The sequence below is a fragment of the Gorilla gorilla genome, chromosome 16 (assembly GCF_029281585.2).
Source record: "Gorilla gorilla gorilla isolate KB3781 chromosome 16, NHGRI_mGorGor1-v2.1_pri, whole genome shotgun sequence".
In the NCBI taxonomy this organism is placed as follows: Eukaryota; Metazoa; Chordata; class Mammalia; order Primates; family Hominidae; genus Gorilla; species Gorilla gorilla.
In genome coordinates this window covers 67,069,265-67,084,966 of record NC_073240.2, presented here as the reverse complement: position 1 = coordinate 67,084,966, position 15,702 = coordinate 67,069,265, and the positions used below count along the sequence as shown (strand labels likewise).

The 15,702-nt window shown below is 44.7% G+C and overlaps 1 protein-coding gene across 4 annotated transcripts in view; it reads right to left on the bottom strand.

The window, feature by feature from the left end:
- Window positions 1–6,739, bottom strand: part of DIS3L (DIS3 like exosome 3'-5' exoribonuclease) — a 40,078-nt gene extending 33,339 nt beyond the window's left edge. The window contains exons 1-2 of one of the 4 annotated variants that reach the window (XM_019010698.3): window positions 6,661–6,739; window positions 4,857–5,010 (exon numbers count right to left, since the gene is read on the bottom strand). In XM_019010698.3, the coding sequence (XP_018866243.1) occupies window positions 4,857–4,900 (44 nt within the window). In that variant the 5' untranslated portion in view covers window positions 4,901–5,010; window positions 6,661–6,739. Of the gene's footprint in view, window positions 1–4,856; window positions 5,011–5,823; window positions 6,206–6,261; window positions 6,534–6,629 lie in introns of those variants that run through there. The other 3 variants (XM_004056366.4, XM_031002352.3, XM_019010697.4) reach the window with 3 other exon arrangements.
- Window positions 6,740–15,702: the final 8,963 nt, after the last annotated feature.

Below are 15,702 nucleotides of genomic sequence, written 5' to 3'. Positions count from 1 at the left end.
CTGGAGTGCAGTGGAGCGATCCTGGCTCACTGCAACCTCCGCCTCCCAGGTTCAAGCAATTCTCATGTCTTAGTCTCCTGAGCAGCTAGGACTACAGGCGCGCGTCACACACAGTCCCTAATTTTTTGTATTTTAGTAGAGATGGGTTTCACCGTGTTGCCCAGTCTGGAACTCCTGAGGTCAGGCAATCCGCCCAACTTGGCCCATCAAAATGCTTGGATTACAGACGTGAGCCACCGCACCCAGCTGTGTATGATGTTTTCAGTTTCAATGTTGACATGTTTTCAATTCTCTTAGTTATACACTTAGGAAGTTTTATAGATTTTTACCTATTAAATAGGTCTTGGAAACATCTATTTCTCTCTATCTCTAAGCTACCAACATTCCCTCATCTGGACTAAAGCAAAAGCCTCCTCCCTTCTTTTTTCCAGGCCTCTTCTCTACCTGGCCCAGTAATCCCTTTTTTTTTTTTTTTTGAGATGGAGTTTTGCTCTTTTGCCCAGACGGGAGTGCAACGGCGTGATCGTGGCTCACTGCAACCTCCGCCTCCCAGGTTCAAGCAATTCTCCCACCTCAGCCTCCTGAGTAGCTGGGATTATTACAGGCACCCACCATCATGCCCAGATAATTTTTGGATTTTTGTAGTGATGGGGCTTCACCACGTTGGCCTGGCTGGCCTTCAACTCCTGACCTCCAGTGATCCACCCACCTCCACCTCCCAAAGTGCTGGGATTACAAGTGTGAACCACCGCTGAGTAATCCTTTCAGGACAGGAATCTGATCATGTTATCCCATTTTGCTTAAAAGTTTTCCCTGACATCCCTGAGGCCATGAGGCCTTCCATCCCACCCAGGCATTCTTTCTGCTCCTGGGGTGTGCCAGGAGCCCATGGGCCCCAGGCATTTTCCTCTGCCTTGAAAGCTTTCCTCCACTCTGCCTGGTTTATGCCAACCCTTGGACCTCCACCTAGGCGTCCACCTCAGAAAAGCCCTTCCTTGCCTCCCTGGGTGGTCTGGGCTCTCCTGGCGCCCCGTCCCTGTGCTTCAGTGCATTTGTCACAGTTGCAGTTCTGCATCTGTTTGTGTAATTGCCCGATTACTGCCTGTCACCCCACCAGGACTCTGTCTGCTTTGGTTTGCCACTGTACCCTCAGTGCTAGCAGTTTCTGGCACATATAGTCTCTTGGTGAACATTTGTTGAGTAAACCAACACACATGTGAACACATGAACATGGTGGACAAAACAGCCTTACAGAGTTGTCAGGGGGACTCCTCATCAAATAAGCATTTATTTGAAGATTATTAGATGGCAGAACATGTGATTATCCTGGACGACTTAAGACCTGACATTAGTCATACTGTTCTGTGCAATACACTTATGAGAACAAACATTCTCTGCATTGATATTACTGAAGTCAAAACAGGAAATCTTATTACAAATATAACCAGATTAAAGGCTATGTCTTTCCATTGTTAAACCTAACTCTGGTGATTTCGTTTCAGCAAAACAATGTTATCTGTCACGTTGAATAATGTTCATTTGCAGTTTTCTGATTTTGTAACTTTGATTATTTAACTTACACTAGGGTTGTATTAAAGTACTTAAACATGAGGACTTATACCGAGATTTATGTTTAAACACATTTAAATAACAATAGAAGAAAATAACACTGGATATCCAGGAGGATTTTTTTCTTTTAGAAACAAGATGGATATATCACTCATGTTGAGAACACTGAGGTACTGGATGGGGATTTAGATCATGTGACCTTTCAGATCTCTCCAACCATAATATTCTACAATTTCAATCTTTTTTTTTTTTTTTTTTGAGACAGAGTCTTGCTCTTGTTGCCCAGGCTGGAGTGCTGTAGCACGATCTTGGCTCACCACAACCTCCGCCTCCCGGGTTCAAGCGATTTTCCTGCCTCCGTCTCCCGAGTAGCTGGGATTACTGGCATGCGCCACGTCATCTCGCGCATTTTGTATCTTTAGTAGTGACAGGATTTCGCCACGTTGGCCAGGCTGGTATCAAACTCCTGACCTCAAGTGATCTACCTGCCTCGGCCTCCCAAAGTGCTGAGATTATGGGCGTGAGCTACTCAGCCTGGCCTGATTCCAATCTTATATACCATCAAGAAACTGAGGCATGAAATATGGAGACTCTCTGAAGCTATACAGAAGGAATTCAGGAGGGAGTCAAAAGGAACAAGCAAAGCATCCTATACCAGACACCAGACGGGACCAGGGATTATTAACTGACAAAACTTTCCTAACCAAGAATGTTCCTAAAAGCATATTGGATAAAATGAATTATTTACTCGCATCTCAAAAATGTCCAAGGAAGAAATGAAAAACAAAACAAAATGTTCCCCAACATTAAATGAACAAAACACTAGAGAGCTTCTGCTAGGCCAAGTTCAGTTAAATATAAAAAGTTAATTATCACCAAAAAAATGGTAAGTATGTAAAGTAATGCATATGCTAATTAGCTTGATTTGGCCTTTCCACAATGTATACATATTTTAAAACATCATGTTGTATACCATAAATATATATGATTTTTTAAAATAAGTTTTTTAATAGAGACAGGGGTCTCACTATGTTGCACAGATTGGTCTTGAACTGGGCTCAAGTTATCCTCCTGTCTTGGCCTCCCAAAGTGCTGGGATTATAAGTATGAGCCACCAGGCCTGGCCAAATATATACAATTTTAATCTGTCAATTAAAAAAAGTCAAATAACTTACACTTAACACTTAGGAAGGCTGAATTAATAAAGCACATCTCTCAGATCTTATGTATTCAATGCCTATTATTAATTTGAAAGTTAGCCTTCAATAAATGACACTTTCTAGTGCTCAGACAATTTGGGTCATTTAGCTATGTCAACCTGAATGCACCTGCTGGTTGCTTAACAGGTAAACAAAGTGCCAAGTCCCAAATTTGCTGATTTCTTCCTCTTCTTCAATCATACTCGTAATACGCCTTAAAGACCAGTCTCAAATCCACTTCCCCCAAAGGATTTTTTGGCCTAATTGCTCCACTCCACGTTTACTTCTGCACTTTGCATAGTCCACGTTAAATTATCCTTCGTGTGTCTAAGGTGCTTCATAATAACTGTCTTGTTTCTTCTATCTAACCCCAGCAAGACAATAGGTTTGTTGTTAGAGGGACTAAGACTTATTTTGGGCCGGGCACGGTGGCTCATGCCTGTAATCCCAGCACTTTGGGAGGCCGAGGCAGGCGGATCATGAGGTAAGGAGTTCAAGACAAGTCTGACCAACATGGTGAAACCCCATCTCTACTAAAAATATAAAAATTAGCCGGGCGTGGTGGTGTGCACCTGTAATCCCAGCTACTCAGGAGGCTGAGGCAGGAGAATCACTTGAACCCGGGAGGTGGAGGTTGCAGTGAGCCGTGAGCCGAAATCACGCCACTGTACTCTAGCCTGGGCGACAGAGCCAGACTCCATCTCAAGAAAAAAAAAAAAAGACTTCTTTTTTATTCCCCAAGGCCTGGAACTAAGAGCTTAAAAAGTGCTTACCCAACAAACAAAATCAGGATGTTATCATATGGCCCTATTTCACAACTCCTCATCTTTTGTTTTCACATTTAGTATATTCAAAGACATGGTAAGGCAGTGGAAAACCAATAGTTTTTCATCAAGTTAACTACTCTTGAAATGTTCAGGAGAAAAAAACGTTTAAATTCCAACTCTTTGTCTTTGAATGTCCCAGGAACTGGTTTCTAAAACAATCCTTAACATTAAAAATATTTTAGAAAACAGAAGTTGAAAAGGCTCGCAGTGTGTTAGCAATCTGAATGATAACAACAAATTGATTTTAGTAGCAGAAACTGAAATATGACACCTGGAGCAGCATTTAAATTTGGATGTGTATAAACATCTATATCTTGGTGTCTGAACAAAATCAACTTGAAGCTCATTTAAAAATATTCTATCTGAAAAAACCTGCACAAAATCTGGTTAATGTACGTTTTTTGAACTGAGCATATAATAAGAGGACAATTTGTCATTTTCATATACAAATAAAAACACTTCATCTTTTATCACTAAGGCCTGAAGAAACCACAACATTTTAAAAAAGAATAAATGCATAGTTGGTGCTTATTAAATAACTTAGAGTGTTAAAAGGTTGGACGTATAATTCTAATATGCTATTTCCATACAGTTTTAAGTTCAAGTCATAAACCTTTCCCAACATTAAAGGAAGCAAAATCGTTTTTCAAAGTATTTGTTTAAAAGGTAGACAACTATTCTTCATTTAAGTACAAGGCAAGAATTTTAGACTGGTTCAATTAGAAAGCCTTTGTTTAGCAAATACAATGACTATGGCTGGCAGTTACACTAGTAACCTAAAAATAAAACAAGCTATTTCTGGTTTCATTGAATAAATCATTACAAGTACAATTTGCATCCCCAATAAAGGAGTCTAAAATTTAAAAATAAAGTACTCTTTTCCCCAAGAAAAGAATGTATGCTTCTGAAACAATGTATCTATAAATAAGATTAAATAATACACATTATCAACAAGAAATAAGCAATAACCCTGCCACTATAAAAATGCAAGCCAAAAGCCAATTCACACTAGAATCTGAAATACCCACATACTGGGGACACTGCAGTTTACTGATCTACAGTCAGATCTCTTGGCCAGGTGTTGAAGCAGAAATATAAAATAATGTTACTGCATTCCTCACTATCAAAGAGAATACGAAATTAGTTTTAAAAGTCCTTTCTGACAAAATAATGAATTCCTCCCATCCCCCTCCGACAAGGGACCTTTTCTAAGGTGGGGGGAACCTATGCCATATAGAAATAAACAATGCAAAACGTATACCTCCGGCCTCTTTGATGCTGCACAGCTTGACAAGCTGTCTGCATGAAAATAATTCCCTTCAACTCAGGAAACTCAAGGATCTCAAGATAATCCTGAACAACTTTCCAGTCTGGGATCACGTAATGAGTCACATCACTAGACAAGAGTTTCCCATCTGAAACATAATTCAAAATGTAAGAGATTAGACAATGTTTTCAAACCTGGTTTATTTAAATGTCACGGTGCTCTGGCATGCAAAATAACTTCCAGTCTTAACTCCACGGTGGGAGTTTTTAAAAGACAAATCTACTTTGGTAGAGGCCCAAAGTTCAGGTATATTGAGCACCCTCATTTTTTTGGAAGCTGTGATAAATACAAGCTCAACGTGGTTTATGGTGTTGCCAGAGGTGCCGGAGAGGATGGCTGATTTAACAACGAACAAGCACATTTTCAGCATAACTTGAATATTTCAGTGTTAACTCATCATTGACAAACACATTCAAATGAAGCACCCCCACATTTATACCACTTGTGTATGATGCCCAGCAATTTAAAGTTGGCTCTGTGTCAAGCTTCTGCACGTGCTCAGCAGCCTCCAAGGGCCAGAAAGATTGAACAGAGAAAATGCTCCGTGCAAGCAACGTGCAGAGGTGGGGTTTCCCACCAGACCCGCATCTGAGAGCTGGTTAGCTAAGCTCTAACTGAAATGTTCACCTTAATCACAATGTTTGGAGGATTCCACACATTCGCTGACAAGGACCCCCATCCCATGCTCATCCTCCCATGGGGGAAGAGAGCCAGTAACGTGCATCGTTCTATCGGCCACCCTTGCGGCCTAGAAACCAAGGACTGGGGCCCAGGAGTCCCCAGTCCAACTTCCCCGTGACCTTCCGCTCCAGTGCGGGCCCAGAGAATTCACAAATCTACGGTGAAGTGGCTCTCCACTGGGGGAAAAGTATGGGGCACCAGTGCGGGTAGGTCAGGAAACCTGTGGCTGCAAAGCAGGCGATGTCAGCGTCGCAGCGGCAGCAGCTGGCCGGTAGCTCCCGGGGGCTCCCAGCTCCGGACCTCCCCATTTCTCCACGGCGCGAGGTTGCGGCGGGAGGAGGCCTCGGCTTCCGCGCCCTCGGGCCCCTCTGAGGAGCCAAACCACCCGGCCTCCGGCATGGGGTGCGGGTCTGTCGGGCCCTCCCATTGGACAGGGCGGAGCAGTCGGGGAGTCCTGGGGGCCCCAGAAGCCGCGGACCCGCGCCGCTGGGTCCCGACCGGCAGAGAGCCGGAGGTGAGGCCGGCGAGCGGGCGCAGGCCGCGGGGCCTACGCCTCCGTGTCCCCGCCGCTGGCGCTCCGCCTCCGGGCCGCGCTCAGCCCCTCACTGCGGCCTCCCGCTCCCGCCGGCCCCGTCCCCGCCCCCGCCCCGGCCCTGACCGTGGCTGCAGGCGGCGGGCTGCGGGCAGAGCGGGCTGTGGCAGGGCACGCAGGGCCGCAGGTAGTGCTCGCGCACGATCCGCAGCGTGCGGCCCTGGAAGGTCCTCAGCAGCAGCACCTTCTCCCGCTTCTGCAGCATGGCGGCGTGTCTCCCGGAGCCCGCGGAGTGGCTGGCGCGGCGGAGGCAAGGCCGCGGCCTCGGACCCGCCCCTCGGCCCTGGGCGCCGCGGCTCCGGAACCGCCGTAACTGCCGCGCCCGGGGGAGGCCCGGAGCTACACGCTCCAGGCTGGGGCCCGGCCCTCCCGGCCTTAGTTTCTTCCCTTCCCTCAGTGGCCTGGACCAGGGCGGAGGGGTGGAAACGACCTACCCCAGAGACGGAGGGAAGACTAGGATGATACCTGGACGGCAGGTGAAGAAGGGCTGGGCGCAGCTGTCCAAGATTAGGAGACTTTGTTTGTCCCCCCAGGTCCATGTGGGAATGGAGCCGCCGTATTAATACTAATACCGGGTAATTAATGTTTTCTCTTCGTTGCTCTCGCTATCTCCAAACGAGGTAAAAGACTCAGCACAGAAGCCGGCAACCCTGCCAGCCGAACATTTCTAAAAAGTTATATTCATTTTAAATTACATGTACTTTTTAAAAAGTTTTTTTCTTTTTTTGTAGAGATGGGAGGGTGAGGGGGGCAGGTCTTGCTCTGTTGGCCCGGCTGGTCTCAGGCGATCCACCTGCTTCGGCCTCCCAAAGTGTTGGGATTACAGGTGTGAGCTGCTGCGCCTGGCCTTTCATGTTCTTTTTAAAATTTATTTATTTGTTTTGGTATCCCTATTGAAGTTATCATGTACTTATATAATCAAACAATGCAGATAAAATGAAAACCAATCTCTTCCCTCGAAGCACTGTTCCACTGCAACTTTTATAGCTTTTGCAGCCTCTGGCAAAGGATTTCTCCTTTAAACTGCCACTGTGACACAATCACAAACGTACTTGTTTGTATTAATAACTTTTTTTTTTTTGGACAGGGTCTTGCTGTGTCACTCAGGCTGGAGTGTAGTGCATGATCATGGCTCACTGCAGCCCCCGAACTTCTGGGCACAAGCGATCTTCTCCACCACGCCTAGCTTTTTTTTTTTTTCTTTTCTTTTTTTTTTTTTTGTAGAGATGGCAGTGTCTCACTATGTTACCCAGGCTGGTCTCAAACTCCTGGCCTCAAGTGATTCTCCCACCTCAGCCTCCCAAAGTGCTGGGATTACAGGCGTAAGCCACCACGCCCAGCCTGTAGCTCTTGATAAAGAGATGCACACAGTCTCTTCTGAGATCACACACCCTTGATGGGATAGAATCCACTCTTCTTCCAAGCACTCAACTAAGACTTTTGAGCTGCACTAGCAGCTTTGTATACGTGTCCCATTTAACTTCCACAACAAGTCAAAGGAGTGGGGCATTATCATTCCTATCTTATAGACTATAAAACAGGGTTAGGGAAGTTAAGTGGCCAAGGTTACCCAGTTATTAAGTGGTGGGATCAATATTCAAGCCAGAATCTGAATTCCAAGGAGGCTCGTAAGTAATTACCGTGCTATTCAGAGATGAGTAAAATACAGGTCCTGCATTTAGAGACTTTATAGTCTGCTTGGTGAGCTCCAGTTAAGGCAGCTCAACCAGCTGGCTGGAAACATCAGACTTCCTGTGATGCTGAAGCAGGCAGAACTGAGGATGCTCTGTTGGATGGCTCTTGTCACTCTACAGGAATGCATTAAAGAGAGCCACGATCTCCCACTCATTGTACTTCCATGTCAAGTTACCCTGCAGTGTGAGCTGATGTGAATGAGATCTGAGGTGGAATTGCACGAATTAGGAAAACAGCACAGAGCTGGCCTATAAGGCAACCAGCAGTGCAGGAGGCTGTCCCTAATTCAGGAGGTCAGTTCTGGACAGCCCAGAGGACAGTCAAGTTGCCAGATTTGTCCCCTACATAAATATGTTCCAGGCAGCTGACCACAGTTCCCTCCAAAACTCCCTCATGTTCATTTTTCTTTTATTTCTGATTATACCAGGTTATGGGAGGGGTGTTGATTAGATACTAATATGCCCATAACATCGCTGTTTAGCACTTGGTAGCTTTAAACTTTCTTCAAATTGGGACAAATGATCTTTTAAGGAAAAGAGTGTGTCTGGAGTTCTATTGAAAGTTGGCTTTATTAGTATTTTAAATAATTCAAGGTCCATTAAGCACTTCCTTTGCTTGCATTTTGGCGATAATGTATAAATTATGTTTTAAAAAGCATGATTCCTTAATTCTTGGAACTAATGAGCTAAAATGGACAAGAGTGCCTTTTTGTTGGTTGGTTGGTTGGTTGGTTGGTTTGCCTCACAGGCCATCTGATGCCTCTTGCCTGAAAAAAAGTGTCTATACTTGTAAGAATAAGCCAGTTTATGCTGTGGTAATATGCAACTTTAAAAATCTCAGTGACTTGGCCAGGTGCGGTGGCTCACGCCTGTAATCCCAGCACTTTGGGAGGCCTAGGAGGGCAGATCACCTGAGGTCAGGAGTTCGAGACCAGCCTGACCAACATGGAGAAACCTCGTCTCTACTAAAAATACAAAAATTAGCCGGGCGTGGTGGCACATGCCTGTAATCCCAGCTACTCGGGAGGCTGAGGCAGGAGATTCTCTTGAACCTGGGAGGTGGAGGTTGCAGTGAGCCAAGATCGTGCCATTGCACTCCAGCCTGGGCAACGAGAGCAAAACTCCGTCTCAAAAAAACAAACAAAAAAATCTCAGTGACTTAAAATGACAAGATGTTGCCTAGGCACCAAGAGGCTCTGCTCTGTGCCCTTTTCCAGGACCCAGGCTGATAGAGCAGGCCCTCTCTGGAACACAGACTGTGGTCATTGGCAAAGGAAAAAAGTCCCCCAGAGAGTCTCATCCCAGCAATTAAAAGCTCAGTCCAGAAGTGACACATTTCAATTCTGCCTATTGACCACACAATAGGGGTGGGTGGGGCAGGAAGTGTGTGCCGCCTCATGACCTGAAGGCAGAGCACTGAAGCCCTTTGGTGAACAGCATCAGTGACTACCTGAGTGACCTAGCTCAAATCCCTTATCCCTAAATGAGTCAGTCTGCTCTGCCAGCACCTTAACCTTTGTTGCTTGTGACTACTCCAGCTCAGCCCACTATCTGGTCTCTGCTTGGGCATTCTACTGCTCACCTCTTTTCACATTTGATGTGTCTTTCCCAAACTCCATGACCCCGTAGGCCAAGGATATATCACCACATTATCTCTAATCTTTATCACAACTCTTCAGTGTAAATATGTGATTTCTTGTGGCAGAGACTGGTTCTGGCTCTCTGTTTGCCAAATCCATGCCCTCTTTTTCTCTGGGCACAGAGATAAATGACATTTCCTAGCTTGCCTTGCAGATACGCAGGTGTGGCCATGTGACTGAGTTCTAGCTGGTGGAATATAATGGCACCATTTCCAGGCCTGGCCCATAAAAACCTCCCATGCGTGCTCCTTTTCCTGTTCTACCAGCTGGAGACCAATGCCCAGGGGATTTTGAGAGCCAGCATTAGAGATGGCAGGCCCCTCATCAACTTGGGTCCCTGAAGGACTGTTCACAGCAGAGCGCTGCTGCCTTTGACCCAGGAGCATCCACAGTGGATTCTCTCTCTTTTTTTTTTGAGACGGAGTGGCCCAAGCTGGAGTGCAGTGGTGCAATCTTGGCTCACAGCAACCTCTGCCTCCTGGGTTCAAGCGACTGTCTTGCCTCAGCCTCCCGAGTTGCTGGGACTACAGGCACAAGCCACCATGCCCAGCTAATTTTTGTGTTTTTAGTAGAGACGAAGTTTCACCATGTTGGCCAGGCTGGTCTCGAACTCCTGACCTCAGATGATCCCGCCTGCCTCGGCTTCCCAAAGTGTTGGGATTACAGGAGTGACCCACCGCGCCTGGCCCACAGTGGACTCTTGTAAGGGAGAAATAAACTTGTTACCTCACCTATCATCACCCTAACTAATTACTCTCTTTATAAAGGAGATTAAGGAACTTGTCCAAGAGTTGTGTAGGGCTATTTGTTCCAAAATCCTTCACTAGATAGTAAATGTCCTCATGAAGCTGCTACAGTTTTCTTTTTTCTTTTCTTTTCTTTTTTTTTTTTTTTTTTGAGACAGAGCCTCACTTTGTCACCCAGGCTGGAGGGCAGTGGCGAGATCTCCACTCACTGCAACCCTCACCTCCTAGGTTCAAGCAATTCTCCTGCCTCAGCCTCTTGAGTAGCTGGGATTACAGGCATGTGCCACCACACCCGGCTAGAAGCTGCTCGAGATTTCTAGGGCAGTTCTGAATTGCACAGTTCTCTAGGAGGTGGGAGAGCAACAGTGGCCCGCGTGTTCTGGTTTGGTCTGGGCTACAGTGCGACACTGGGAAGGATGCCTGGGGGTTGCTTCTCCTTTCAGTTTTCCCTTTCCTTGTCAATCCAAGTGCAGATGGACAGCATGACCTCCATACAGAAGAATGCTGTGACAGCTTTCAGTACTCTGTTGCCGACTGAAATCTGTGACTGTGGCTTGTTTTCTTTGGTGCATGACTTCAATCTTCAGGCTGAGCACCAGTGTGCTTACACTGCAGAGGAGTTTGTAGCATTGACATGACTTCTTGCAGATGTGCTCTTGGAGTGCAGCCATCAGCAACTACTGGATTGTAATCAAAAGGTCTCATCAAAAAATTAGCCTGGGGTGGAGTGGGACATCTTTGCAAAGGGCTAAGAGGACAGGGGGGTTAAATGTGTGGAAGAAATTCCAGCAAGTGAACTCCAAGGGCCAGAGTGGATTACTGAAGCAAGCTTTGAAATATTCTGTATTTATTTATTTAAAATTACAATAGTACAACATACATGTTGTAACACATTCAAACAGTACTGAAGTATGCCAAGTATAAACGTTGAAGCTCTCTTTCCATCCAAAGTCTACTCCTCCCAAGTAATTCACCATTGCTGATAGCTGGAATGCATCCTGAGTTTAAATAGAACCCAAAGTTTGCGATATTTTGGAGAATTTGTCAATCTATGCAATATCAGCTAATTACAACTAAGGTTTCTCAAATTTTGACTAGGTGCCAGGTATTTCTCCAAACGCTTACTGTATTTTCTCATTTAATCCTCAACACAATGTCTTGCTACTTCTTTTACTTAGGTAGAGAAGGACTGAAGTGATTACCCAGGCCACACACTCAGTGTAAAGCAAAACCAGGGTTTTTTTGTTTGTTTATTTTTTGTTTTGTTTTGTTTTTAAGTTTTAAGTTTTTTTTATAGAGACAGGGTTTTGCTATGTTGTCAAGGCTGAGCTCAAACTCCTGGCCTCAGGCATCCTCCCACCTTGTCCTCCTAAAGTGCTGGGATTGCAGGAAACCCAGACTTTGAACCCAAGCAGTTGGGCTACAGAGTTCACACAGTAATGACTCAGCCATATACCTTTTAGCTAGTAGACAAGGAGAGTTCTAGGATGGAGTACATTCTATGTGGTGGACCATGGATGAACCCAGTTACAGGGTTACAGAACTGGAAACAGTGACATCCAAGTATTGACTCTACCACTTCCCTCATTTCCCTGAGCCTTAGTGATTGCAACTGTAAAGTATGGCTGGCAGGTCTTATGTTGCTGAGTATTGATATTAATGAATCAATGATGCTAAAGGGTCATGTAAATACTGTACCTAAAATTACCCCATAGATCTATAAAATCAGCTTACTTTCATTTGTACTTCATCTCAGTGAAAGAGTCATTGGAGGACAAATGGCTGTTGAGATTACTCTGCTACTTGTATTAGGGATAATTTAATTTCCTACACGTTAAAGGCTGTTAATCCTCGATTTTCACTTTCCCCAGCAGATGCAATGACTCCCTTTTGGCTTTCTAAACGCCCTGTGAATCCCCATAATCCACTTTGCAATGATTACTCTAAAATGTTTTACTTAACTCTTTCTAATTTTTTAAAGGGAAAATTATTTTGCGGTTACAAATTGTTATACCTCAGCAAGATCTTTACTGTACTGATAATTTTGTCCTTCTACCACTAAGGGGCGCTGCTTCATTGAATTTTTTTTTTTGGGTGTGTGTGTGGGGTGTGTGTGTGTGTGTGTGTGTGTGTGTGTGTGTGTGTCTTTCCTAAAGTCTTCTCTGTGTCTTGGAAACTTGGCGTTAAAATGCATCCAATTAATTGAGTCAGACAAACAAACAAACAAAACCTTAGAATTTTGACAATATCTTTATTCAAGGAGCTGAAAGGCTCTGATCCTCCAAAATTAATTAGAAACTAAGCTTCAATGATTAATACAGGAAAGAAAAAGAAAATTCTTTGTTTTGAAGCAGATTAGGAGAAAATTCAGTGATGTGAATAGCAATTTATAATTCCAAAACAGAAACATTACTATTTCATTTTTTTGTATTAATTGATGAAATTAAGTTTTCATCCATCTTGTAGGGTTTCTATTACCAGTCATGGAATATAGTTATTTCATGGGATAAATGCACTACATAAAGTCTTTTGGCTTATTTTGCTTTTTTTTTTTTTTTTTTTTTTTGAGACGGAGTCTCCCTCTGTCACCCAGGCTGGAGTGCAGTGGCGCAATCTCAGCTCACTTGCAAGCTCCGCCTCCCGGGTTCACGCCATTCTCCTGCCTCAGCCTCCCCCAGTAGCTGGGACTACAGGTGCCCGCCACAATGCCCGGCTAATTTTTTTTAGTAGAGACAGGGTTTCACCGTGTTAGCCAGGATGGTCTCGATCTCCTGACCTCGTGATCCGCCCGCCTCAGCCTCCCAAAGTGCTGGGATTACAGGCGTGAGCCACCGCGCCCGGCTCTTTTGCTATTTTGTTACTATATATGTTTGAACTTGGGAAAGTGAATCCCATTTTACATCTTATATTGATAAACTGAATTCTAAAACCTTATAATTACAATAGGAAGGTTATGAAAAATGAAAAAGAGAATAAGGAGTACTTAGTAATGATCCTAAAGTTCTAGGTTTTGGATACATCTGAATGAGGTATTAAAATATAGTGCAGTGGTGTGATCTTGGTTCATTGCAGCTTCCACCTCCTGCATTCAAGTGACTCTCATGCCTCAGCCTCTTGAGTAGCTGGGACTACAGGTGCAGGCTACCACACCTGGCAAATTTTTGTATTTTTAGTAGAAATGGGGTTTTGCCCTGTTGGCCAGGCTAGTCTTGAACTCCTGCCCTCAAGCAATTCACCAGCCTCGGCCTCCCAAAGTGTTGGGATTACAGGCATGAGCCACTGCACCTGACCGAATTTAAATTTTATTATTTAATAAAGGAAAAGACATTCTATTCTTTTGTACCTGGTTCTAAAGGAAGAAGAATGAGGTATAAAATTTATAATTGCATTTGTACTTAACTTTCTTTACATTTTAGGCCAGAGCAAATATGCTATATCTGATTGTAGTAGATTTCTATTATTGCATGACTACCACAAATTTAGCAGCTTAAAAACAGTAATTTATTATCTCACAGTTTCTTTTCTTTTTTTTTTTTTTTTTTGACAGGGTCTGGCTCTCTTACCCAGGCTGGAGTGCCCTGGCACAATCTCAGCTCACTGCAGCCTCCGCCTCCTCGGCTCAAGCCATCTCCCACCTCCGCCTCCCAAGTACCTGGGACCACAGGCACACACCAGCATGCCTGGCTAATGTTCATAATTTTTTTTTTTTTTTTTCGGAGAGATAGGGTTTTGTCATGTTGCCCAGGCTGGTCTTGAACTCCTGGGCTCAAGTGATCTATCAGCCTCAGCCTTCTGAAGTGCTGAGATTATAGGCATGAGCCACCATGCCTGGCCTATTTCACAGTTTCTGTAGTTCAGAAGTCTGAGCATGGCTGAGTTAGATTCTCTGCTCAGGGTTTCACAAGGCCAAAATCAAGGTGTTGATTGGGCTGCAATCACTTCTGGAGCTTGGGGTCTTCTATCAAGTTCACGTGGTTTTTGGCAGAATTTAGTTCTTTGTGGTTGTAGGGCCGGGCCCGCAGTTCTCTTGCTGGCTGTTAGCCAGCAGTGCTCAAAGCTCCTGGAGGCCCCTGCGGTTCCTTGCCATGCCCTTGCACACTTCCAAGCTCTTTCATCAGAGGAAGCCAGGCACTTTATGGCCTCACCTTATCAGATCAGGCCCACTGAGGATAATCTCCTATGTTCAGGTCAGCTGATTTGGGACATTTTTTTTAAATCTAAAAAATTTCAATTTCGTCTATAAAATCTCTTCAGAGTGGCGCCTACATTAGCCTTTGACTGAATAACTAGCAAAAATGTGTATGCCAGGGTTCAAGAATCTTTGGGAGCCATCTCAGAATTCTGCCTACCATGATGCATAATAATCATTTGAACTCAATAAATCATATTTAAAACTATGGTATTTGTTAAATATTTGAGAGCAGCATAAATAATGTTCTTAAAAAAGGAATGGAGGCTGGGTGTGGTGGCTCATGTCTGTAATCCCAGCATTTTGAGAGGCTGAGGTAGGCGGCGCACTTGAGGCCAGGAGTTCAAAAGTAGCCTGGCCAACATGGCGAAACCTCATCTCTCTAAAAATACAAAAATTAGCTGGGTGTGGTGGCATACACCTGTAATTCCAGCTACTCAGGAGGCTGAGCCATGAGAATCACTTGAATCCAGGGAGCGGAGGTTGCAGTGAGCTGTGATCATGCCACTGTACTCCAGCCTGGGTGACAGAGTAAGACTGTCTCAAAAAAGGAAAAAAAAAAAAAAAGGAATAGGAGAACCAGGCTGGTAATCCAGAGGCTAGACAAAAGTAAATACATGATGGCGAATGCCGCCTCGGTTAGTTCAAGCTGAGCGGCAGAGAACTCTGCCAATATATTAACCCACAGGCTGTTCATCTTCGGTAGCACTGATTTACACCGGGCCCAGAATTCACTCAGGAATCTTGTACAGTGCCCAGCCACTTTTGCTATCACAAGATCAACTTGGGGAGAGGGCAGTGAACTGAAGGCACTTTGATCCCCTTCCATCTCTACAAACAAGACCCACTTGGAGAGGGCAGTGAGGCTGGGAGGTGTTGTGGGTGAGAATAGTCTTCTTCGTTCCACTCCTTTTCCTACCTGTGAGGAATGAGGCTGTATCCTACAGCTTAGGATCCTCTCTTAAAGACTTCATACCAGGTGATGGGAAGCCTGGCGTTTTGTGAAGATTTGAATTTTAAATAGAATGTCATCATCATCAGAGGCCTCCTTCATTGTGCGTCTGGCTGCTGTGATCAAGCCCAGGAGAGTGGGAGGCTGTGGGTATTTGCTGCTCATCTTCCATGTGGAATTGTGACAGAGTCAGAGCTGTGATTCAGGAACCTCCTCTGATTGCAGTGTTTGCGTGGGGGATGCAGAGGGCTTTCCTTTTCACTTTTTTTTTTCTATTAAATGTGAC